This window comes from Lynx rufus, unplaced genomic scaffold, assembly GCF_022079265.1.
Source record: "Lynx rufus isolate CCGP_SWC_20201006 ecotype Redwood Valley unplaced genomic scaffold, mLynRuf1.p SCAF_6, whole genome shotgun sequence".
NCBI classification, from domain to species: Eukaryota; Metazoa; Chordata; class Mammalia; order Carnivora; family Felidae; genus Lynx; species Lynx rufus.
The window spans coordinates 121,359,161-121,382,493 of record NW_025814878.1 but is presented as its reverse complement, the minus strand read 5'-3'; the positions used below and the strand labels follow the sequence as shown (position 1 = coordinate 121,382,493).

At 48.6% G+C, this 23,333-nt stretch overlaps 1 protein-coding gene and 2 long non-coding RNA genes across 6 annotated transcripts in view; 1 reads left to right on the top strand and 2 right to left on the bottom strand.

The window, feature by feature from the left end:
- LOC124528782 (uncharacterized) overlaps nucleotides 1-3,999 on the bottom strand; it is a 34,037-nt gene extending 30,038 nt beyond the window's left edge. For both annotated transcript variants that reach the window (XR_006966231.1, XR_006966232.1), the window contains exon 1: nucleotides 3,703-3,999. This is a non-coding gene — a long non-coding RNA (uncharacterized LOC124528782). The remainder of the gene's footprint in view (nucleotides 1-3,702) is intronic.
- The window catches only part of SLC22A23 (solute carrier family 22 member 23), a 182,385-nt gene continuing 162,437 nt past the window's right edge, over nucleotides 3,386-23,333 (top strand). For all 3 annotated transcript variants that reach the window (XR_006966230.1, XM_047102594.1, XM_047102595.1), the window contains exon 1: nucleotides 3,386-4,054. Coding sequence is in view for 2 of the 3 variants with exons in the window: in XM_047102594.1 (XP_046958550.1) it covers nucleotides 3,386-4,054 (669 nt within the window). In the remaining variant the exon portion in view is untranslated. The remainder of the gene's footprint in view (nucleotides 4,055-23,333) is intronic.
- LOC124528783 (uncharacterized) lies at nucleotides 7,957-13,968 on the bottom strand. Its single transcript, XR_006966233.1, has 3 exons — nucleotides 13,804-13,968; nucleotides 13,277-13,441; nucleotides 7,957-8,514 (listed from the first exon to the last, which is right to left on the bottom strand). It is a non-coding gene; the product is annotated as an uncharacterized LOC124528783 (long non-coding RNA).

Genomic DNA, 23,333 nt, shown 5'->3' with positions numbered 1-23,333 from the left:
CCCTGCATGTGCCAAGCACTGTGTCAGGCACCAGAAATACAGCTGAGAACAAATACAAAGTACCTGTCTAGAGGCAGGAGGTAGTAAATAAATAAGTAAATGAGAGAACGAGTACTTAGCAAGAGCTATCACCCAGAAGAGTAAAAGAGGGTAATGAGATAGTGGGTGCCAGATTGGCTCCCCCATACTAGCTGGTGAACCTCTATCCTTACCCTGAAGGTTATCAGAGTGTTAAATTCTCCCTTCCTTCTTGCAGTCTAGCTTTCTCCGTGAAGCCATTGGTGATGTCTTAATGAATTGAAGTCCAGTGTAATTTAAATTAGTTACTTTTTAATCTTGACTACATTTGGAGGGGGGAGTACCTTGTTCTGAGAGGGATTTAGGGAAACCTCTAATCTAATCAGGAACTTAATTAAAGTTAAGTCAGGGCTGGGTCAGGGCTGCAGACGGCTAATTACAAACATTTTATATTGGTTCCTTTTAGTTTGGATTTTAGAGGGTACCATTTTCTAGTGCACTTCCAAATTCTGAGAATGTACCATTTGAGGATTTTTATCACCTTTGGGGACAAGGACTGATAACAACATGACAATGAAACTTCTCCCCAGGGCTAGGGTTTCTCCCACCTAAAAATGTATATTAACAAGTATCTCTTAAAACTCCTCTTGGGTCATCTGACTGGCTCAGTCATTGGAGGGTGTGACTATTGATCTCAGGGTTGAGTTCGAGTCCCACTTTGGGTATAGAGACTACTTAAAAATAAAATCTTTAAAAAAATTTTTAAAACCAAAAAACCCCCAAACTCGTCCTGTGGTATTATAATCTGCCCCTGAATGTTAAAATGGAGACATCCTGGAATGTCAGGTCAGAAGATCTGGGTTCAAAGCCAGTTATTTGGCTCTGCTGTGGGCAAACACTGTTATCTGACAGACACTTGACCTTTATAGCCTCATCTTGGAGACCCACCACTTGGGGGTCCTGTGAGGACTGAACGAGAGTGTGTATTAGAAAACTAACCTTGCAGAGTTCAATATTATTTATTCTTATGATTGGAATGGCCGTCAAGGTCACTGGCAATCCTTATTTTGTGATGAGTTCTAAAAAAATAAATGTGTCCTTGTGACTTTGGGGTACGGAGGCAGAGCCCAACACAAAACAGAATGCTTCTGGAAAAATCAGCTACTGAAAAGGAAATTAATATCTGTAAAGCCATATTTAAATTCAGAAATAAAATGTAGATTTTATATAATAGTAACAGCGGTGGTAATAAGAAACAGCTACTATTAAGCACTTTCTCTGTTCCAGTCATGGTCAGCACTTTGCATTTATAATCCTTTCTAATGGCGAAAGGGGAAGAGAGAGAGAAAAAATCAAGGTAATAAATAATATGAACTTGGAAAAGAAATCATTACTATACAATGTGCCCTATTCACCCCCAAAAGCTCTTTAAATGCGTGCAGGTTTTGAGACCCATTTCTCGGAAGATTGGTGTCTTCTGCAGCCCTGCTGGCCCCTTTGGCCTACAGTTATCTAATCTCCCCTTCCAGCCACCCAAGAAAGTCCATGACCTCCTCCCATCCCCAAGGCCCAGCTCACCAACAGCCTTCAGAAATAATTCTCTCAGATGTGCCAGTATTTTAGTAGTAAGCACATAATGCCCACAACAACAACAAAAAGAACTGCAGGTTTAAAATGTAAGCAAATAACGGAAATGCAAACGAATGCCTTTTTTATATGTAGCTTAGAGTGTATTTTTTTGTAAAGCAAAAGCATTTCTTTTACATCCCCCCCCCCCCCAAATCCTACTGGAAATGGATTGCTCTAAGACTTCCATTAATAAACTTCTCAGAATGTGAAATGTCTCCAACATGCGGGGACGCTGGGGTGAAAGGTGCCACGCTATTCTCATTTCTGCCAGTCCCCGGGTGCAGGAGGAAATATGCTAATGCAGCCGTTTGCCGCAGGGCTGGTGTTATTTATATAGTGCTGGCTGGGCAAGGTTCGCGCTGGAGCACGGGAGAGGAGGGAGAGGTTTGTCTTCATGTGTGTGAATATAGACGCGTGCGCCTGTGCAGTTGGCATTCAAAACGTGAATTCAAGATCTTGGGGAGGGGGTGGGGAATACCATCACCATTCACGTTTATGTGTATACAGTATAACTCGTGTTGGCCATGTATCCTTCTAGCTATTGTACTTATACAGCATGCACTCTGGAGTGGGGAAGAAATGGCGATTTGGGAGTAGGTGCCGCGGTCGGTCGCGGGTGACCCGACGCTGCGGGTGACGAGCGACCTGATATTGGCAAATGCGCATTCTTGACGCTGCTCCGTGGATAAAAAAATCAACCGTAACTGAATCCCTAAAAAGTGCGAGGGGGTTGTCCCCGAACGCTGGCTACTCTTGGGCTCAAGACTGGGAATGGGGTGTGGACAGCGGGATTGCAGGCACCTCTGAAGCCAACAGAGGTCACCGAGCCCCGGCGCAGGGGGTGGGTGGAAACCCCTCGAGGCTTCGGAAGCCAAAGCCTTGAAGACAACCCGCTTCACACGCTCCGCTCGCACGCCGACTCCTCCGGGACCCTCAGCCCACCCGCGCCCGCAGCTGCGCGCTCCTGCTTCTGCTCCTCCTCCGCCTCGCTCAGCGCGGAGGGGGAACAAGCAGGGGATCCTCCAGCCTGGCAGGAGCGGGGTGTCCCGTTTCCCCGCCCTCCCCCACCCCTCTGCTCCCGTGGATCCCGCGGCGGCGGCGGCGCGTCCCGGCTGGAGGGGGCGCTCGCGCGCAGGAGCCGGGCGCAGCAGGTGCCGCGGTTACCTCCACCTCGGCGGGGGGAGAGGGGGCGGGCCGGGGGCAGGGGAGGAGGAGGAGAAGGGAGGCCGGCTCGCGGAGCCGGAGAGCGCGGCGGCTCGGCAGGCTGGGACCCGAGCTCGCGGCTTCCGGGAGGCGCCCGAGGCCGGATAAATACATCCCGGGCTCCCGGGGAGCAGCGGACGCTACCCGCACCGCCGCCCGCGCCGCCTGCACAGCGGTCCGCAGAGCACCGAGCCGCCCGGCTTAGGCGCGGAGCAGCGGAGAGCGGCGGGCTCGGCCGCCGGCGCCCGGGCCGCGGAGCCGATGAGCGGCGGCGGCTGAGGGCCCGGGCCGGCCTCTGCCCGCCCTCTGCCCGGCGCCCGAGCGGGGCCGCAGCGCCCGGGGCGCAGGGTCCGGGCCGGTGACATGGGGGCGGACTGAAGCACCCGGGGCGGCCGAGCGCTCTCTCTCGAGCCGCGGGCCCTCCTCCGCGGCGGCGGCGGCTGCGGGCGCCCGGCCCGGCGCGCTCTGCCCGGAGCGCCCGCGGGAGCCTCCGCCGCGCTTCTATGCGCCTTTGCGGGCGCCGTGGGCCCGGGCCATGGCGATAGACCGGCGGCGCGAGGCGGCGGGTGGCGGGCCCGGGCGGCAGCCGCCCCCGGCCGAGGAGAACGGCTCCCTGCCGCCCGGAGACGCGGCGGCCTCGGCGCCCCTCGGGGGACGCGCGGGCCCCAGCGGCGGTGGCGGGGAGATCCAGCCGCTGCCCGCCCCGCATCCCGCCGCCGGCGGCCAGCACCCGGGCTGCAGCTCGGCGGCGGCAGCGGCCCCGAGCCTCCTGTTGCTGGACTACGACGGGTCGGTGCTGCCCTTCCTCGGGGGCCTGGGCGGGGGCTACCAGAAGACCCTCGTGCTGCTCACCTGGATCCCGGCTCTGTTCATCGGCTTTAGCCAGTTCTCGGACTCTTTCCTCTTGGACCAGCCGAACTTCTGGTGCCGCGGAGCCGGCAAAGGCGCGGAGCTGGCGGGGGTCACCGCCACGGGCCGGTGGGACTCCGGCGACGTGGCCAACTGGACCAGCCCCCCGACCACCCCCTTCTCCACTGCCTCCTGGGGGGCCGCAGGCAACCTTAGCAACAGCAGCGACGCGGACGGGGGCGACACGCCACCCCTGCCGTCCCCTCCGGACAAGGGGGACAACGCCTCCAACTGCGACTGCCACGCGTGGGACTACGGCATCCGCACAGGCCTCGTCCAAAACGTGGTCAGCAAGGTAAGGGCTGCGACCGCCCGGGCCTCGCGTCCTTCTCCCGAGCCTTTTACTCCTGGATCTCTTCCACCCTTCCCTCCGTCTCCCTCCGAGCAGACCGAGGTCCCTCAAAGCGATGCCAGCCTGTGTGTATGCATCTCGCGTTGGCTTCATCCTCCGTCCCCCAAACCAGATGCGCTTGCTTGGGTGTGAAGCAGGGGCTTTTCGCCTCCCTCCTCGGGGACACTGCCTCCCAACCCTAAGGGGGCTCCACAGCCTTTTCTAGTTTTCACCGGAACTCCCGTCCGAGTGCACATTTGGGGAGAGCGCCCCTCCCCCTAAAATGACTTGGTCTGCCTTCACCTATCCTTCAAACTATCACCCCGGTTCAGCCGGGGATGTCCCTTGCGAAGGATAAGGCTGCTGACCTGTCAGCCGTCCAGCTCTGGAAGACTCGCCTCATTCAGGGTCTGATGGCTAGAGCCAGGACCATGGCTCTGGCTCTAGTCTTCTGTGGGGCTAGAGTGTCCTTATGCCTCCCACAAAGAAATATCTATCCGTGGGACCGATGTCATATTCCCAGGTGTTCATTCCCGCAGACCTCAGTCATCCGGCGCCAGGTTTGGAAACAGACTATTAAAGCCAACTAAAGAACCCAGGTGCTGGCCACAAAAGCAAAGAGCTTGGGAAAATACCCTTTCCCCCCTCATCATGCTCATCCCTCTCCAAAGATTGGGATGTTTGACTTTAGATTTTGCCACCCAAGTGTTCCCTCAAGTGTTTTCTTGGGACTTTAGTCATATCCCTATAGAGTAGAGGAAGGAAACTAAGAATCTGTTTTGTATTCCGGGCCCACCACTGCTCTTATATAGCAGCTGCTTTTGTCTGAGTGAGGCGTTGAGACCCTGGTAACATTTTAGCAGAGCGGCTGCCTTGCTGAGAGTCCTGTAGCCCCTCTACAGAGGTGTTGCATTGTGTGAAATGGAGCAGCAGTGTTTTTTGAGAAGATGTGTGCCAGCAGAAAAATGCAGAATGGGCAATGTCTGAAATCCAGTCCCTAAGACATCTGTATTTTCTGCTTTTCTTAACATCTAGGAGACATTGTATGCCCATTTGTTAAGCAATTTGTGTTTTTTGCCCTTTCTGTGTTTTAAATAACAAATTTACATTTCCAAGTAGTGTAGACCTTTCCCCTCCCACCCTTCTGGGCAGTTCTGGGCAGAATTTTAAATACCTTGTTTAAAAGTGAGACTGAAATTGGACAGTTTGTAAAAATCAATGTGCATGCACTTTCTCCCCCAAATGAGTGTTAGTAAACAGTTGTAGCTCATGGATGTGTAAGATGAAACTCTTACATCATCATAATCGCTGTTTTAATCTTGTACCAAACTGGCAAGAAATGATCTGTCCTGTGGGAATTGACAGGATTCACTGTTAATGGGGAAGATCCTTCAGGCTAGGTTCACCTTGAGGTGTACCCCACCCCCAGCCCCAGCCCCACAGCCTCTCCTTTCCAAAGGTGTTTTGCTGTGACCCTCTCCCATCCACGGAGGGCAGTGTTTGTTTTTTTGTTACCATCATGGAAAAATTCAGAACAATGACTACAGTGACAATTTTAATACTCTGACTGTGAAAGTAAGAATTTGGCAACATTTTCAAATACTTTAAACCCCTTTTTTGAAGTAGAAGAGGAATAATATAGATGAAAGCGAATGTGTTTAGAAGCTGTTCCATCCTGGGGTCCAAGGGGAGGGGAACTTGAAAGTTAGGAGGTGGGAGAGAGCATCATTATCCTAGTGGTGGGGACCCATGAACAGCTATTTACACTGCCATGGAGGGCGGGATGAAAAAACTAAAATAGTTCTTGAAAACTGGCTTTTAAGGCATATTGGAGAGCTGGACAATTTTTCTAAATTAGCACTCAAGAGGGTCAAAGATGGTAGGAATATGTGCACTATGCTTTAGGGGCGCTTGATAGCTGTGCCATGGTTACGTGTAGCAGACACGGTGAAACTGGGAGCTGAAGACCTCCGGACAATAGTTAGAGATGCATTTTCCTGTAAAATAAAGACTAGAAAGGACATATTGATTTTCACGCACAAATGAGATCTAAATAAAGGACTGTCCTGCCACAGCATTCTATTTCCATAACAAATGCTTCAAAGAGCTCCTTGAGCACATTTGGCATATACTAAGGCCAGACTTGCACTGAAGCGAGCTGTGCACAGTGGATACTGTATCAGATGTACAAATATGGAATGTATACTGTGATGGGTGCAGCATTCTAGAGGTCAGGTGCCTGTCAGCTTTGTTTGTATGTAGGAGCAGAAGTGGAGACGGTTCGCTTTCTGTCTGTAGATTGAAAGTTCAGAGTCTGAGAAGTTGCCTTTTGTACCCTCTTTCCTCACTCCAAACCATGATCTTCCTACTTGCAAATAATCTCACGCAGTGCCTTTGTCATTAGATTTGCCTCAGCCTATACGTGGCCCTCCAATATGTGTCCTGTTCTGTCCCTAAGTGTTAGGTGGGGTGGGGAACATAGAAAATCTGTCAGGCATATATTATATTATATTGCATTATATTATAAATATATATTATATTCTGAACATAGGTTGTATTATAAATATATCATCAAAGATATACATTATTAATATATATTATATGCATTACGTAGGCTATCACATATTTTATACGCATATAATACCACCTACACATGTGAAACTGCCAAGCCACTGGAATCCCAGGTTATAACACTTAAAAGGGATCTTTGGGCTGATGAGCCTATCTCCCCTCCTGATTAATATCCCTGACATGGATACCATTTCCAGGATGGGAAGGGAGGGCCCCATTGGCTATTGGCTAGGCAGCTCGCTCCATAATTGCAGCAAAGCATGTTTTTTGGTGAATATAACTCAGGTCATCTCACACTTATTTGTATGGCTTGCCCCCTCTGAAGGGTTCTTTTTCCTTTGTATAATACGTGTTCAGATATTTGAGGATACCCAAGTGGTTTCTTCCCTGGCTAAAAAACCCCCAGCTACTTCAGACATTCCACACATAACAAAATTGGCCATAGCAATTGCTCTACTTGACATATGTGTGTCTTAAACAGGACACTCTGAAAACAGCCTGGCAGACCCCATGTGTTCTAATCAAAAGGGACCGTAGATGGACCCTATGCTTCCGATGACAAAACCTGCAATTGATGCATGAAAGGCTTTCAGTAAACATGACAAGCTTCTGTCTTTATAGGATTACATTAAGTCAAGAGATTTCTCAGGCTGCACTTTGGTGACATGGCGCATGATGTAGATTTCATCATAGTTTTGCGTTATTAAATCTTTCCTGTTAGGATCTTTTTATTTCTGTTTTATGCCTTGGTCCTTGGTACTTATTATCTGTCCCAAAATTTTCAATGCCTTCAAAATAATCATAATAATAATATGACTTTTTGTGTGCAACCATATAAAGTTCTCCAAACATTTATCATGTTATTTCTTTTTATTAAGAATGTTGAGGGGCACCTGGGTGGCTCAGTGGGTTGAGCGTCCAACTTCAGCTCTGGTCATTGTCTCGCAGTTTGTAGGTCCAGCCCCGCATCAGGCTCTGTGCTGACAGCTCAGAGCCTGGAGCCTGCTTCAGATTCTGTGTCCCTCTGTCTCTCTACCACCTCCTGCTCATGCTGTCTCCCTCTCTCTCTGTCTCTCAAAAATAAATAAACGTTAAAAAATTAAAAAAAAAAAAAAGAATGTTGAATAATCCAGGTACCTGGGTGGCTCAGTTGGTTAAGCGTCCAACTCCTGATTTCTGCTCAAGTCATGATCTCACGGTTTGTGGGTTCGAGCCCTGCGTCAGGCTCTGTGCTAATGGCATGGGGCCTGCTGGGCGTTCTCTCTCTCCCTGTCTCTGCCCCTCCCCTGCTCATGCACACTCTTTCTCTCTCTCTCTCTCAAAAATAAGTAAATAAAACTTAAAAAAAAAAAAAAAAGAATATTGAATAATCCAAAGCCCGCCTTAACACTGAGCATTATTGTGGATTTCCAGGTAACACATACCTGAGTGGGCCAGGTGTGGTGTACCTTGAGCCCTGTGTTCAACTGCATAGCTCTGCATTTTATCTCCCAGCCATGTTAAAAACCGTGTCTGTGTCTTCCTGAAACAAATCTAACCAAGCTCTGCAGTCACTTAGAGGTCAGCTGTGGAAGAACTGAGGCCGGACGTGAGCATTCCCTGGCAGCTCAGATGGTCAGAGATTTTACACAAGGTTAACAAAACCCCACAATTCTGTTGCCTTTAAAATATTCTTCTTAATAATTTGCATCGTTATCCTACGTTGTTCCGAGTGAATCTTCCTTGGTTTCCAGTGCTCACGACTTCCTTGAGTAATCACGATCCTTTTCCTGTATATGAAGCTTGGGATGTTTGTCCCCAGTCTGATTCTTCTTCTGTTCTCCATGAATTCTCAAAAATTGCTGGCTTTCATCCTGTAAGTACATCTGAGAGTTGTTTAAATATCCTGGGAAGTAATTTGTATTCTTTTTCTGGGGCTCAAGTCTAGAAGTATTTAAAGTGATTCAGTACAATTTAATTAGGGTTAAAAATAATTACAATTTCATTGCATTGGTAATATTTTAAAAATAACCCAGTGTTAGGTCATCCTAATGGTATTTTATTTATTTTGTCTAGTGTATACAACACAGTATTGAACATCTTTATGCATATCTATTTTTAGAAATTGACTGTAATAGATAATACATGCACATGTTACAGAAAGCGGACAGTAAAAGTAACATTTCTAGCCATCCCTGCCTCCAGTTTCCCTCTTCAGAAGCAACCATGGTTACCAGTTTCTTATGTATCCTTCCAGAAATAGTCTAAGTATATTTTCATTTATATATTTTCCTCTCACAAACAATGACATAATATATACATTGTCCTATGCCTTTTTCACCTAAATTGGGGATGGGTGCGTATCACTAGAGAGCCCCTCATTGTTCATCCATTGTATGACCAGGCCATAATTTATTTAATTAGTCACCTACTAAGGGGGCATTTAGGTTGTTTCCAGTCTTTGCTGTTACATAATATATAATGAAATTCTGATATGCATGAAACTCTTAGAAGTGGGGGGTCATGGGCACATTGGTGGCTCAGTGTGTTAGGCGGCTGACTCTTGATTTTGGGTCGTGATCTCACACATTGTGAGTTCGAGCCCTATATTGGGCTCTTGCTGACAGTGCAGAGTCTGTTGAGTCTTCTCTCTCTCCCTCTCTCTCTGCCCCCTCATCTGCTCTTTCTCTCTAAAAGTATAAATAAATAAACTTTTTTTTTTTTTCAAAGTGGAAGGTCAAAGTAGGCTCTGTTTTTATTTTGATACATGTTGTCAAAATGCTCTCTCTAGAGATCTTAACCAATTTACACTGCCATCAGTAATGCTTGAGGTCCTGTTCCCCACACCCTCCCTGGCCAAGGACTTACACACTTTAACATGTCTCCTAGTTTGATATGTGAGGTGCATATGGTTATTGTTGTAATCTGCATCTCTATTGTTACGAGCCAGGTTAAAGACGGCTCTGAAATTTCTTGAGCCATTCATGTGGCCTTTTCTTTGAACTGCCTCCTTAGGGACTTTGCCTTTGTGTGTGGTTTGGGGGAGGGGGTTTATTTTCTTACTGATCTGTCAGAGTACTTCAAGCAGAAAGTAAATTAACTCTTTGGATGTCTTGTGAATGTTTTTTCCCATGGTTTTTTTGTGTGTCTTTTTATTCTATTTATGCTGGTTTTGTTATGCAGAAACTTTTGATTTGTATAGAGTCAAATTAATCTTTTCTGTTACGATTTCTGGGTTCTGCATTAAGATTTAGGGCTCCCGTAATCCTGGAATATCAGGAAAACACCCGTACTTTCTTCTAATTTTTTTTTTATCTTAGTTCCTCTTTAATTTAGTGTTGCAGGTATCAGTTTTGCTTTTATTGAGCTAGTAGGATAAATTGCTAGAAAGGGAAGTAAATATTGGGTCTGTGGGTATAACCAGCGTTTCATGTGGGCTTTGACTTGCTCCTAACAGTGTCCTATACATTGCATTTGGCAGTGGCCCCGGCGAGAAGACCAGAAGCTACACAGTTGTTAGCAGCTCTTGACATGTTTTGGGAGCCAGTGATCATCCCCACGCACCAGGGTTCACCTTTCCTTCATTATCTTGTCCTGAGCCAGCTGCAAAACCTCTTCTTTCTTTCTTTTTTTTTTTTTTTTTCTCTTTTTCCTCTTTTGTCCGTAGCATTTTCTGCAGGTCTCGATTCATTTTGGCCTTCAGCCCAAGGTAGGACTGAGTCAAAAGTTGATGTCATTTAAAAACATGATAGGCTTTGTGGATCTCAGTGTGGGCGTCGCCACAAACCAGCATTGTGCAGGGGCCAGCTGGGCCTCTCCGGACTCTGAGCCCGTGCCCCCATCTCCATCCACCTGCACACTCAGGAATGTCTTACCGTGGCTTGGAATCAGCCATGGTGGGAACAGTTACCCCATGGAACTGGCAAACGCTACACATGGGGTTTTCTTTTTTCTGCAGAGAGCCAGTTGTTAAACAATTATTGTGCCACCAAGTGTGACCCTAAGCCACCCCTTTCCTTTTTTTTCTTTCTTTTTTTAACTTTTCTGCCTCCATCCTTCCATAGATGAGTCCCTTTTCTGGGCCAAGCCTTGTGCTATGTGTTCGGGATACAATGACATGTAGACAGCTCAGCTCACATAGAGCTTATAGACTAATGAGGGAGTCACACCTTAACTAATTAATAATAATCCTTTGAGGTGCCTGGGTTTGCTTTTAGCTTAGGTCATGATCTCACAGTTCGTGAGACTGGCCTGGGCTCCAAGCTGATGGCGCAGAGCTTGCTTGGGATTCTCTCCCTCCCTCTCTCTGCCCCTTCCCCTCTCTCTCTCAAAATAAATAATAAGTACACATTGAAATAATAATAATTCTTTAATTACAAACTGAGTTAAGTGTGTAGAAAGAAAGGGAAATGAAAGACTAGAACAAAAAGCCTGGCCTAAACTGACTGGTCTCTGAGTGCAGCTGACATCTGAGTTAAGATCTTAGGTTTGAGTGGGAGAGAGAGAGAATGGCACTTGCATGGGCCCTCTGGTATGTGCCAGCTTAGAACTGACAGGAGGCAGGGAAGGTGGGAAGGTGGGGAGGGGTGGCTCATGAGTCATGTTCAGAACGTCAGCCATGAGATGAAGAGCTGAGGGGGTGAACCGGGATGGAGGGCGGCCAGGCAGAGCATGTGAAGTGAGAAGGGACCTAGGACTCAGGGTGTGGGGCTCTGAAGAGAGGTTGGGGGGAGGGGAGGGGGTCAGATGGGGAGAGGCAGTCTGACCAAAGTCTCGGGTTGGGAGGTGGGGCAGGGAACCAGGTAGCTTGGGCTGTAGGGAGGAGGCCGGCCAGCCCAGGAAGCGGGTCTGAGGAGGAGCTGTGGGAAATTTTACTGCTGCTGCAGGCCCAGACCACACCCTGGGGCAAGTGGGCCTGAAGCCTCTTTCCAGGGCTATTGATAGGAAGCAGCACTGGCCCATTCGAGTGTTCTAGCATTTTCTCCTGCTCTCCTGGTCAAAAGAGGAGAATGCTGATTTCCACAAAGCTGAAAGACCCTGACAGGGAAAACCATCAGTCTAGAATTTACTTTGATTCAACCAGCTTTACCTTTACCGAATGCCTAGTGTAGGTTAAAAAAATGAATTGTCCTGGGCATGGCTAACGTATAATATTCTCTTCCTAGTCCAAAGTCCTCAGTTTACGGATGAGAAGACTGAGGCTGGAGTGAGTGTGGGGGGTGTCGCTGACTTAGAGCCACCAGCCTATTAGGGCTAGAGTCTGGTTCCCCTCACCTGTAGGGTACTCTTGCCTCTGGCCAGGAGCAGCCCCCGTGAGGGGAGAGGGGCCGGGAAGAGCAGGAAGAATGGCTCCTGCCCGTTCTCTTGGACTTGATCCCTTTCACTGGCCTGTCAGGGTCCATCCTCCTGTGCTGCTGAGGAGGGTCATACCTGTCAGGAACTGCACGCTGAGGTGTGGTTGGCTACACTGTGGCTTCTGGGGTGGGCTCGTGCCGACCACCTCTCTGTGCAGATGTCACTGACCTCTGCTCCTTCTGCCTTGTTAGCCCACTTGCCTGGGATGCCCTTTCCTCCTTCCTTCATCCGTTTGGTCCCTGTTCCTCCTCCAGGTCTGCTCATCCTCACTCGGTGTTTCTAGCACCCAACCATCCCTTTGTCCTAACATTGGCTGTATGGTGATCAATGTGCTCGCTGTCCCCCTCCCGACTGGAGGTGTGCCTTGTTCGGCTCTTACCCACAGTCTTCCCTGTAAATGTCTGAGCTCACCTGAGTTTGCTGTCATGAAAAGAGGAAGGGCTTTTGAGTTTGGCAAGTGTGGGTTTAGGTCCTGACTCTGCTGCTTACGCTCAGCAGTTATTACCAGCAGCTGTAACAGTTACAGGTCTAACTCTATTATCTGTATCTTTGGGAGCGGCAGGAACCTCGTCAGCAAAGTGGGTCATTGCTCACCTTACCTCGAGGGCTGTTGTGAGGCTAGGATGAGAAAAGCTGGGGAGAGCCCGCTGCCCTCCCTCCAGGCACCTGGCAAATCAGGAGGAACCTGGGAATCTCAGATCCCTTTCTCCTTCCTATCTGTGGGGTGAGGACCAGCGGAATGAGTCATCTGAGAAATACTTAGGTGGGGAGGAGCTGACAGGCCACACCTGGAAGTGATTTATTCCTCGGGCAATCCGAGGTGTCTTTCTCCTCCACCCAGAAACTGATAACATAGGGGAGCAGGTGTGCCCTTCATACAGGACACAGGAATCCAGGGAGGCCTGAGGAGTCAAACCAAAAAGGACCCCTAGTCTGATGAAAAAGACCATTTAATGGCTTTGTTTTCAGGTCACTGGTCACAGAGCTCCAAAGGATCTGAAAAGGAAAAGCCTTTTCTGGCCGACCTTGAGGAATGGGAGGGCAGGGCCCTGCCAGGGGCTTCATGCTCCCACAGAGGTCTTCGCTCAGAAACCTGACTTCATGCCCCTGGGTGGAGAATGATCTAAACATGTTAAAACTTCTGGGTTAGCTGTGCTGTTGAAAACAGATCAGAGAAACCGTGGACTTTTAGAGGAGTTGATGGTAACTTTGGACCTCAATGGCAGGCATCAGAGGGCTAACTTCAGGGGGTGGGTGAAGACCAGCCCCTGCCCCACCCACCTGGAGTGCTGTCCTTGCGGACTGACCCCAGGAACCTTCAGACTTTGATCTTCTGCAACTTGGGGTCTGTTCTTTCGTTTGCTCCAGGCTGCTCAGTGCTGGTCATTATGTGTGGGCAGATCTTCCTCTGAACAAGTGACCTAGAGATTGACAAGCCCTATATTGCTAGGAAAGAGGAACAGTGGTTATTGACAGATTTAGCTGGATGTCCCCTAAAATAAATCTTTGCTGAAAAAGAACCCTGCTGGGGGCTCTCCAGGCCACTCCATTTGCATAGGATTATATTCTACAAAACCTCTCCTGGGACTCTTTTGGTTTGCAAGTAACGAGAACAAATTTCAAATTCACAAAACAGAAAGGAAATCTCTTGGAACGATGCAGAAATGGCTCACGGAACCCGGGATGGGATCTGAATATTGAGAGACAGGGGGTTGGCTCTTTCGAGAGTCCACATGTGCTCTCGACCCTTTCTCCAGAAGTCCGCTTTGTTCCCCCTGCGGACTGGCTTTGTCCATGCTTTTGCTTACCTGGTCAGGCAAGTCAGCACAGAGGCCAGCATTCCTCTGTCGATTCCAGATTTTCGGGTGTAGATCTGATGTCCAGCTTGGGGCTGGGGTGTCAGAGCAGGGGATACAGTCACCTAGCGCTGGGACAGCTCCTTTGAACCGTGTGACAGGGGGTGGGAGTGGCAGTTCTTTATTGGGATGCAAGCGATTAGAGATGAATCTTTTTGGCAATTAACTGGGAATAATTGAATATTGACAGTTTAACTATTAAATGCTTTAAATGAAGTATTCTTTTTCTTCCCAGAGACTCGGGATGTAACTTACCTGGCTGCTTAAGCTTAGTACGGAATTGGCAAGAATACCCTCCTGAGGCTTTTTTTTTTTTTCTTTTCTAGAAATAGTGATAAATGGTTTCATTTATTAGCTCCAGATCACAGAGGGAGCTTGGAACCAGCCCTTGGGCGGTCACTGAAACAGTTTTACAAATAGTCACCCCCACCCCTGCCCCCACACAGGGTGAGTCTCCTTGTTTTTCCAAACCTTTCTGGTCAGGACCAGCAACATAATTTGTGGGGCCCATTGCCAAAGGAAACGCAGAACCCCTGGCTGAAAAATTATTAAGATCAAGACAGTGACTGCCGAGCATGAAGCCAAATGTGGGCCCTTCTGAGTAGCAACGCTTCTGGTGACCTCCAGCCTGTGGTCTCTCACCAAGCCAGCTGTCACTGCTAAGCAAGCGTCCCCAAGCCGTTCCAAGCCTTTCTTCCTGACTTGTCAGTGTCTTTTCTGCTTCTCTGTTCCTTGGTTGTGTTTTGTATCTTTTTCTAGATTTCTTGTAGTAAAAGTGAAACACACTTTTTGTGGGTCTGTTTTTCCCAGGGAACAGCTTCAGAAAGTCCTGGCCAGTTTCGTTTTGAATGTTGAGTTTGCTCAAGGTGTGCCACAGCCAGAAGGAGCCAGGGAGCATTCTTACATTTGAAAACACTGCCCCAGAAGTGGGACAGTTGGTTTACTTATCTGAGCAGTAAACCAAACAGCTGAGTCATAGGAATGTGTGGTAAAGAATGTTAAGTCATAGGAATGCTAGTTAAGTGTTTATCAGCCTTTTTTTTTTTTTTTTAGGGGAGAAGAGGGTCAGCCCTCCCTCTAATTTAATTCTGTTTTAGCTAGCAGTCACACTTTATTTCTTCATATCATTTGAAGAAGAAGTGCAAAGGAGATGATGCCAGTGTAAAGCCACCACGAGCATCCCAGTGGTCATATTAAATTATGGATGGGTTATGCACTCGGCATAGTAATTTGCACTACAGAGTGTTTCCTCCCAGATTAGATTAAAAGCTGCTTTTTTTTTTTCTGTGTGTTTAAAAGATGCTTTACAAATTGGGCACCCTTGATTGTTACATACTGAGAAACTCCACTGTTCTCAAATGAATATACATGAGCATTTGCAGTGAACACAAAGTTTTGTCCTACTTTTTCAAGTTTTTTTTAATTGTGGTAAAATGCACATAACAGAAAATTTACCATTTTAACCATGTTTAAATGTACAGTCGAGTGGGATTCAGGACAGTCACACTGTTGGGTGATCACCACCACCATCCGTGTCCAGAACTTTGTCATCTTTCCAAACTGAAACTCTGTATCCATTAAACACTAACTGCCCACTCCCCTCCCCCAGCCCCTGGCAAGCACCCTTCCACTTTCTGTCTCTGAATCTGACTATTCTGGGGATCTCGTGTGAGTGGAACCATTATAGGACTTGTTCTTTTGTCACTGGCTTCTTTTACTTCGCGTGACATTCTCAGGCTTCATCCAAGTTGGAGCCTGTGTCAGAATTTCCTTCCTGTTTAATGCCGAACAATATTCCATTGTACGTATAGACCACGTTCTGCTTATCCAGTCATCCGTTGATGGACACGTAGGTTGCTTTCACCCTTTGGCTGTTGGAAATAATGCTGCTGTGGACATAGGTGTTGTCCTACTTTTTTGAAGACAGTTACATACAGCCCCTCCTTCCCTCCCCTCCCCTGTTAGAGGGATTTCTGCAGCCACATGTGTGGCACTTGGCCCTGGCCCATCTCTGCAGGCAGGCCTTCTGCCCTGCCTTGGGTAGGTGACACAGAGAGGTAGAAGATGGTTTGTGCCCTGGAGAAGGAGCTCATGATGTAGCTGAGACCATCAGTAAGTGGAAGGTTAGTGTGGGACCAGCTAAGAGGAGGGTGTGGGGGCCAGGAGCCGAGGGTGTGGGGTGCTGAAGTGAGCATGTCCAGGAGAGCAGGTGAGGTGTGTGCCCTGACCTGTGAGTCCTCACCATGGGTGAGGGGATTTGGGTGCTGTGGCATTGGAGCTGGGTCCTGAAGGTGGGCTGGGGTCTTAAAAGATGGAAAGGATTGAGAAAGGGCCTTGTGTGCAGAGGAACTGACAAGGGCTGGGAAGAGATGAGTGCAGGGTGCAGGGCGGGGGGCCATCACACAGGCCACCAGAGTCAGTCCTTGGAGATAGGTTTGGTTTTCCCCCAGTGGACAGTGAGTCATCTGAGCTTTGTAATGGAGAAATGACAGTAGAGACCCAGGGCAGGGGTACCCCCAGCCCCAGCCTGGGTCCACATGGCCCTGTGTCCTTGGGACCCCTGCAGCAGCCCTCTTGGCCTCTCCGGCTGCCACATGCATCTCCTGCAGCACGCATGTTGGTTTGGGCCTCCATGAAAAATGCTCACCAAGCTCCCATCACAAGTGTGGCCAAGTCCCAGGGGCTGTGGCCCTCCCCTGGAAAGCACTGGCTTGGCCCAGCATCCCTGCCTCACCTGCTGGGCCTTGTGGTCTCTGTGCCACAGATGGTGTCAGTTTGCCTGATGCCAGAACCCTGGGACTGCTTCAGTGATCTTTGTCAGCCTCTGCATGGCATTGGCAGTGACCATTCAGTCTTCAGCACTCTCTCTTTGGGATGGGGGCAGGGGCAGGGGCTGGTGAATGCTGCTTTTCCTTGATTTTTCTTCTGCCTCACTGGCTTCTCTTCTCTTTCGGGAATCCTTTCCATCACCCTCTATCTTCAGATCATTCCCCAGTGTCTCAGTCAGCTCGGGCTGCGTAACAAGTACCATAGACTGGGGGACTTACCCAACAGACATTTAGTTCCTCTTGGTTCTGGAAGTCTGAGATCAAATGTCAACAGGCCTTCCAAGGCCTCTCTTCTTGCCTTGTGCATGGTGTCTTCTCCCTGTGACCTCTGTGTATGTATCTGTGTCCTAATCTCTTATTACAAGGACACCAGCCCTGTTGGATTATGGCTCATCCCAATGACCTCACTTTAAGTTAATCACCTCTGTAAGGGCCCTGTCTCTATTTACATTCACATTCTGAGGTACTAGTGGTCAGGACTCCCAACATTTGAGGGCTTGGGGGGCTTTTTTGGAGGGTGATAGGCCACAGTTCAGCCCATAACATCCAAGTTCCAGCACACCTGAGTAGGGCAGCACCAGATCTTTATCTGTAGCCTGAATGTTTCCTCAAAGCCCTAAACCTGTGTATTTGGTTAACTACTGGCCTGGACCTCTCATCTGGCCCCTGATCTTTTCCACCCCCCTTGCTTCAAATCCCAGTGTTTTGGTCCTAAATTGAAGATGAGAAGCTTCTTTGACTTCCTTGCTTCAAATCATTTGTGGTTTGTGGTGCTCCATGACCCTCAGGATGAGGTTGGGTCTGGTTGGTTGGTTCTCGGGGTCCTTGATGGTCTGAACCCTGCACACTTCTCCTGCACTGCCCCCCCCCCCATCATGCCTGTACAGGGACTCTGTGCTCCAGCCCCCAGTTTCTCAAACAATACTTGACCTTTGTATGTGGTGCTCTTTTGGCCCAGAATACACCTGCCCTCCCCATCATCCTGTCACCTTCTTCAAGCCTTTCCTGCCTCCCTATTCCTCCACTCTAATCCTCTGTCCCTGCTTTCCTGGCCCAGGTCTGCATCCATGGTACCTGGATCTAGTAGGTGCTCAATTAACATTTCTTGAATGGTGAAGGTAAAGGGATAGTAAAGGGGCCTTTACTCTCATCTGGGCAAAGTAAGGTGATTTAATTCTAGGATGATAATAATAAGCCAGAGGACAGGTACATAGGCCAACTCAGACCTAAAGTCTAATTTCAGTGAGTTATTGAAAACTAAGGAAGGTGATGTAATATATTTGAAATAGCAGCTAATCAAACTTGAATTCATGCTAGGCTATAGAATAGATTGTATGTTTACTTTAAGTCCTGGTTTTTCAGAACTTTAAGTCACAGAGCCTTTTCTTCTCATGAAAGTGACACATAGAACTGGTCTGAATCTAGGACTGCAGTGGTGGTGGCTGGGGCTCTTCAGGTCACCCGGGAACTTTTGGAACCATCTATGGGACCCCAGCATCAGTTGTTTAAAAACATTCTCTGGATGATTTCCACATGGTACAGTTTTTCCCCCAGGGGACATTTGGCAATGTCCAGAAACATTTTGGGTGGTCACAGCTGAGAAGGGAGTGCTACTGACATCTGGTGGGTAGAGACCAGGGATGCTGCTGAATATCCCACAATGCACAGGACAGCCCCCACAGCAAAGAATGATCCAGTTGAGCATGCCAAGTTTGAGAAATCCTGGTCTAGGCTAATACAGAAGTTCATTGTTTTTTCTGACCATACCCAGCAGATGGCCGGGGTCAGCCCGGGTGAGACCTTGGTTCCTCTGTAACCCACAAGGGGAGCATTGGTATGCAGGCTCAGGAGTTATAGAAGAGCGATTCATCACACCAGGAATTATCACAGTTCAGCCAGGGCCCCTCTGCCCTCTGTGAAGAACGGGTTTGCTAAGTGCATTAGTGGTGTAAACTAAGTGTCAGCAGGCACGTTTAGCCTACCTAGGGAAGCGCATTATGAAACACTGCCTTAGCATATTTATGTACAAATGAATGTTGCTAAACGACCAAGTCACTCATTAAAGGAGGTCCTTTGAAACTGCTTGGAATAATGGTTAATTACTTGAAAAGGAAACATTTATTTGGAAGTAAAAGGTATTTATTTTCAAAACGTCTCTAATTCAGACCAGCTTTTTCCATAATTAATTCCCATTAAGGTGGTTTGATAATGTTTTCAGCAGCAGGAAACAAGAACTTCCCCAGGGGACAGAGGCCAAGAAGTAGAGTTCAGAATCAAACATAAGCACTGTTTACATTGACTGAGTAGCAGCTCGGGCTTGACCTTTCCCTTGGGCACAGGCAGTGAACCTTAAGTGGTCCTCTTGTGACATTTACCTGTGCTTATCTGTGAAAGTGAGGATGTGAGGTATCAGCTAGGGATGCTGGTGAGGCACCCCTTTAATTAACCTAAGCCAACTCCCCACCTCAGGGAGGTCCTGACCCCAGTCAGCTTCCATGCCCTCCTCAGCAGTGGACTCTTTCCCTCCTTAGATGTTCATGGCATAACCTGGCTGTCCCACTCATTTATATTACATTTGGAGAGTTTGTGCTTGATATCCTTGATATCCCTGATAAAGAACTGTCAAGGGCCACGGATGGTGAGACAGCTGAGTGTCCTGGGGCAGGGCAGAGAGTCCTATCTCGCTCTTAGAAGGAACTTTCAAGTAGTAAATAAAGGTGCTTCAACTAGAGGTCATCCAGTGAGAGGTAGTGAAATGCAGGAAGGCGATGTGTCTTCATAGGAGCCTGGTAGTTTCTGGAGCCGTGTTGTATGGTGAGTCATCAGATCTTCTGTGTTCCAAGGTAGGATTTTTATTGTTTCATCTTAATAGAAGATTTATTTTTAATCTTTTTTCTGGGAAGTCCCATAAGAAGCAAGTTTTCAAATATGCGTGTCATCTAGGCTATGAGAATGTTTTGGGGTTTTGTTTTTGTTTTTGTTTTATTTTTGGTTTATTTTATTTTGTTTTATTTTTGTGTAGCTGCTGATAACACATTTGAATTAAACTGAATTGTGCTTAAGTATAAGCAGTGGTTTCTCTAATTAATTTCTCATCTGCCATTGGATTTATCCCCATTTATAATTCTAGTTCTTCTTTGACAGGACCTCAGATAAGTGACTAATGGGAGGGATGGTGAAAAGGAAAACTATAACCTCAATTATGAATCTCATCTCCAAAATCAATTTGGGGGAAACTGAAATGACCTTGAACAGGCAAAGGTTACCAGGGAATTTAAAGACTCATAGTTTATCCTACTGAAAATAGGTTTTTAAATCTACATTCCTTTAGTATGGGGAGGCAGGGCACACAGCAGTCTTTCTTCAGTGATCTGTTTGTATAGCAAATATAGTGGCCTAATCTCATATAGTTAAAAGTATGTGCAGGGAAGACACCCCTGAGAAAAGTCCAGAGCAGCATGTGATATGCACACGTTCACTGAGCAGGCTGTCTGTGCAAGGCACTGTGCTGGGGCTACTGGGGAGAAGGAGCCCGTGGGCCGTGCCTTGAAGATAGGCAGAGATGGGCAGTAGGAGAGCCGTCTGGGCAGAGGGAAGAATGGAGCAAACTGATGGTGAAGAGGGGGAGCAGGTATGAGCGGGGGAATAACCAGAATGTAAGGCCTGTGCAAGGAATGGGAAGAAGTATGTGTTTTCAGCGAGATGGGTGAGCACATATGGTAGTGTAAAGGGTTTGAAAGCTTGGAGGGTTCATGAGGGTGCTGTCTGCTGCACATCGTAGAGAACCTCAGAGCAAATGCGCTTAAAAATTATCTAGAGGGGTGCCTGGGTGGCTCAGTTGGTTGAGCCTGAGTCTTGGTTTCAGCCCAGGGCATGATCTCACAGTTCGTGAGTTTGAGCCCCATGTCAGGCTCTGCGCTAATGGTGAGAGCCCCACCTCTCTCCCTGTCTCTCTCTGTCATAAAATAAATAAACTTAAATATTTTTTTAAACAGACAGAAATACCTGTGATGTTTCCAGAAATCCAGAGATAGGATGGGCTCCCCTGCATGCTTCTGGGCCTTCTTCAGCATTGCTTCACGCTAATGCTGTGTTAGTCCGTACTGCAGACTAGGGGCCTTGAACCACAGAACTCGTTCTTCACAGCTCTGGAGGCCAGAATCCCGAGATCAGGGTGCCGGCAGGATAGTTCCTTCCGAGGCCTCTCTCTTTGGCTTGCAGATGGCCATCTTCTGCCTGTGTCTTCACATGGTCTTCTCTCTGCGTGTGTCTGCCTCCGAATCTCTTCTTATAAGGACACCGGTCAGCGACCTCATTTTAACTTAAACCTCTGTACAAACCCTTTCTCCAAATACAGTCACATTCTGAGGAATGGGGGTGGGGAATGGAGGGGGTTAGGACTTCAACAGGTGTATTTTTTTTTTTAATTTTTTTTTAACGTTTGTTTATTTTTGAGACAGAGAGAGACAGAGCATGAACGGGGGAGGGCCACAGAGAGAGGGAGACACAGAATCCAAAGCAGGCTCCAGGCTCTGAGCTGTCAGCACAGAGCCTGACGTGGGGCTCGAACTCACAGACCGTGAGATCATGACCTGAGCCGAAGTCGGATGCTTAACCAACTGAGCCACCCAGGCACCCCTCAACAGGTGTATTTTGAGGGGATACAATTCAGCCCATAACAAACACCAAGTTCCTTGTAGTGTCAAAGTGACTTCCTATGACAGCAGGTTATTTGCTGTCCCCCCAGCCCCCTGATGACTTGGAGAAGAGGGAACCAACAGCCTTCTCCTTGAGCATGGGGCACAAATCCTTCTCTGTCATCTGCCCTCCCTTATCACATGCCTGTCCCTGGACTGACACCACTCACTGGGAAGTGCCGTGTGTGCACTAGGGATGGGCCACCTTACCCTGGGTGCTATGGGAGGAGGGTGTCTGTGTAAGCTGACTTCTGCAAAGAATGGCACTGGTGAGAGGAGGCACTGTAAGTTACCAGCACAGCCCATCGCTCTCTGCAGAGAGTTCAAATTTCCTCTGGCAGGTGATGGGGGGTATTGAAGGATTTAAAGAAAGTTTTTTTATGTTTATTTATTTTTGAGACAGAGAGAAACAGAGCATGAGTCGGGGAGGGGCAGAGAGAGGGGGAAACACAGAATCTAAAGCAGGCTCCAGGCTCTGAGCTGTCAGCACAGAGCCCAACGGGGGGCTTGAACCCAGGAACTGTGAGATCATGACCTGAGCCGAAGGCAGACGCTCAACCAGCTGAGCCACCCAGGCGCCGCAAGGATTTTTTAAGCAAGGTCACGGCAGCATGACCTTCCCAGGTGCCCTTTATATTCCCAGCCGTGTACTGGCTGCTCTAAGCAGGCCCCTCGATTCACCCTTGGGAGAAGCCAATGAGGCTGCCCTGTTATCAGCATCTGCCAGGTGAGGAAACGGACATGAAGGTGCTAAGAAACTCGACCGGGGTCACGCTGTGGACAGGTGGTGAAGTCAGCAGCCCACCAGGCGTCACCCCAGCTCCAATATCTATGCTCGTTCTATGACGGCAGTGCCACATTTTCAGAAGACAAAGCTGGCTGTGCTGGAGGAGAGGGGGTAAGGTGCCAAGTGGTGGTGCTGCTGATGCTGGAGACCCAGGCCAGGGGTGCTGGAGAAGGAAGATAGAGCAAAGTCACTGACGTATCTGACGGAGGGAGATGGGACGGCATGAAGCTTCGAGGGGGTCTGAAATCCAGGTGTCTGTGGGGTTGGCTCCTTCCAATGGCTGGGGGAAGACTGCTCCAGCCTCTGGTGGTTGCTGCCGTCTTTGGTTTCTTTTCGGCTCATAAATGCATCACTCCCATCTTCCACCCTCCCGCAGCCTTTACCCCATGTCTTCCTATCTCCACCTCATCCTCCCTCCCTGTGTGTCTCTGTATCCAAGTTGCCCCTTTTCATACAGATACCAGTCACACTGGGTTGGGGCCCACTTTAATGATGTCATTGTAACTTGATTACCTCTGTGAAGGCCCTGTTTCCAAATGAGGTCATGTTCTGCGGCCCCTGGGGGTAACACTTCACCAGAACTTAGAGGGGGGTGGCGGGGGTGGGGAGACACAGTTTACCCACCACAGAGCCCTTTCAGGGAGAAGGGAGAAGGTTCCAATCACTGGAACTCTGGTGATTGTATCTTTCACGTCAGTTTTGCAAGAAGGGGGCTTTCCATCCGTTTTGGTGCTGTTGGAATCAAGGTGGTGACACAGAGGGGCAGGTAAAGAGAAGAGGTAGCTGTGAACAGGGTGGGTACCTGTGGGGTACTTCACGCGGCGGGGAGGGGAAGGAGGAGGACACAGAGGCTGTGGCAGGTTTACTGGGGCCCAGTGTCTTACATGTGTCATCGCTGAGTCCTGACCACAGCCCTTCTGAGAAGTGGGACTGGTTCCGGCTTACTCATAAGGAACTTGGACTTAAGAGAGATTAAGGGAACGTGGCTAAATGGACCCAGCTGACCAAAACGGCAGGGGTGGTGGGATTTGGGCCCCTGAGGATCAGCGTTCCAGTTCTGGGGATGCATCATTGTCCCTGTGAACGGGCTTCTGAAGGCAGGCATTCGCGGAGGCTCCTTACCAGGGTGGTCGTAGCCCTGCATTTCTAGGGAGGAGCGTAAACCCAGGG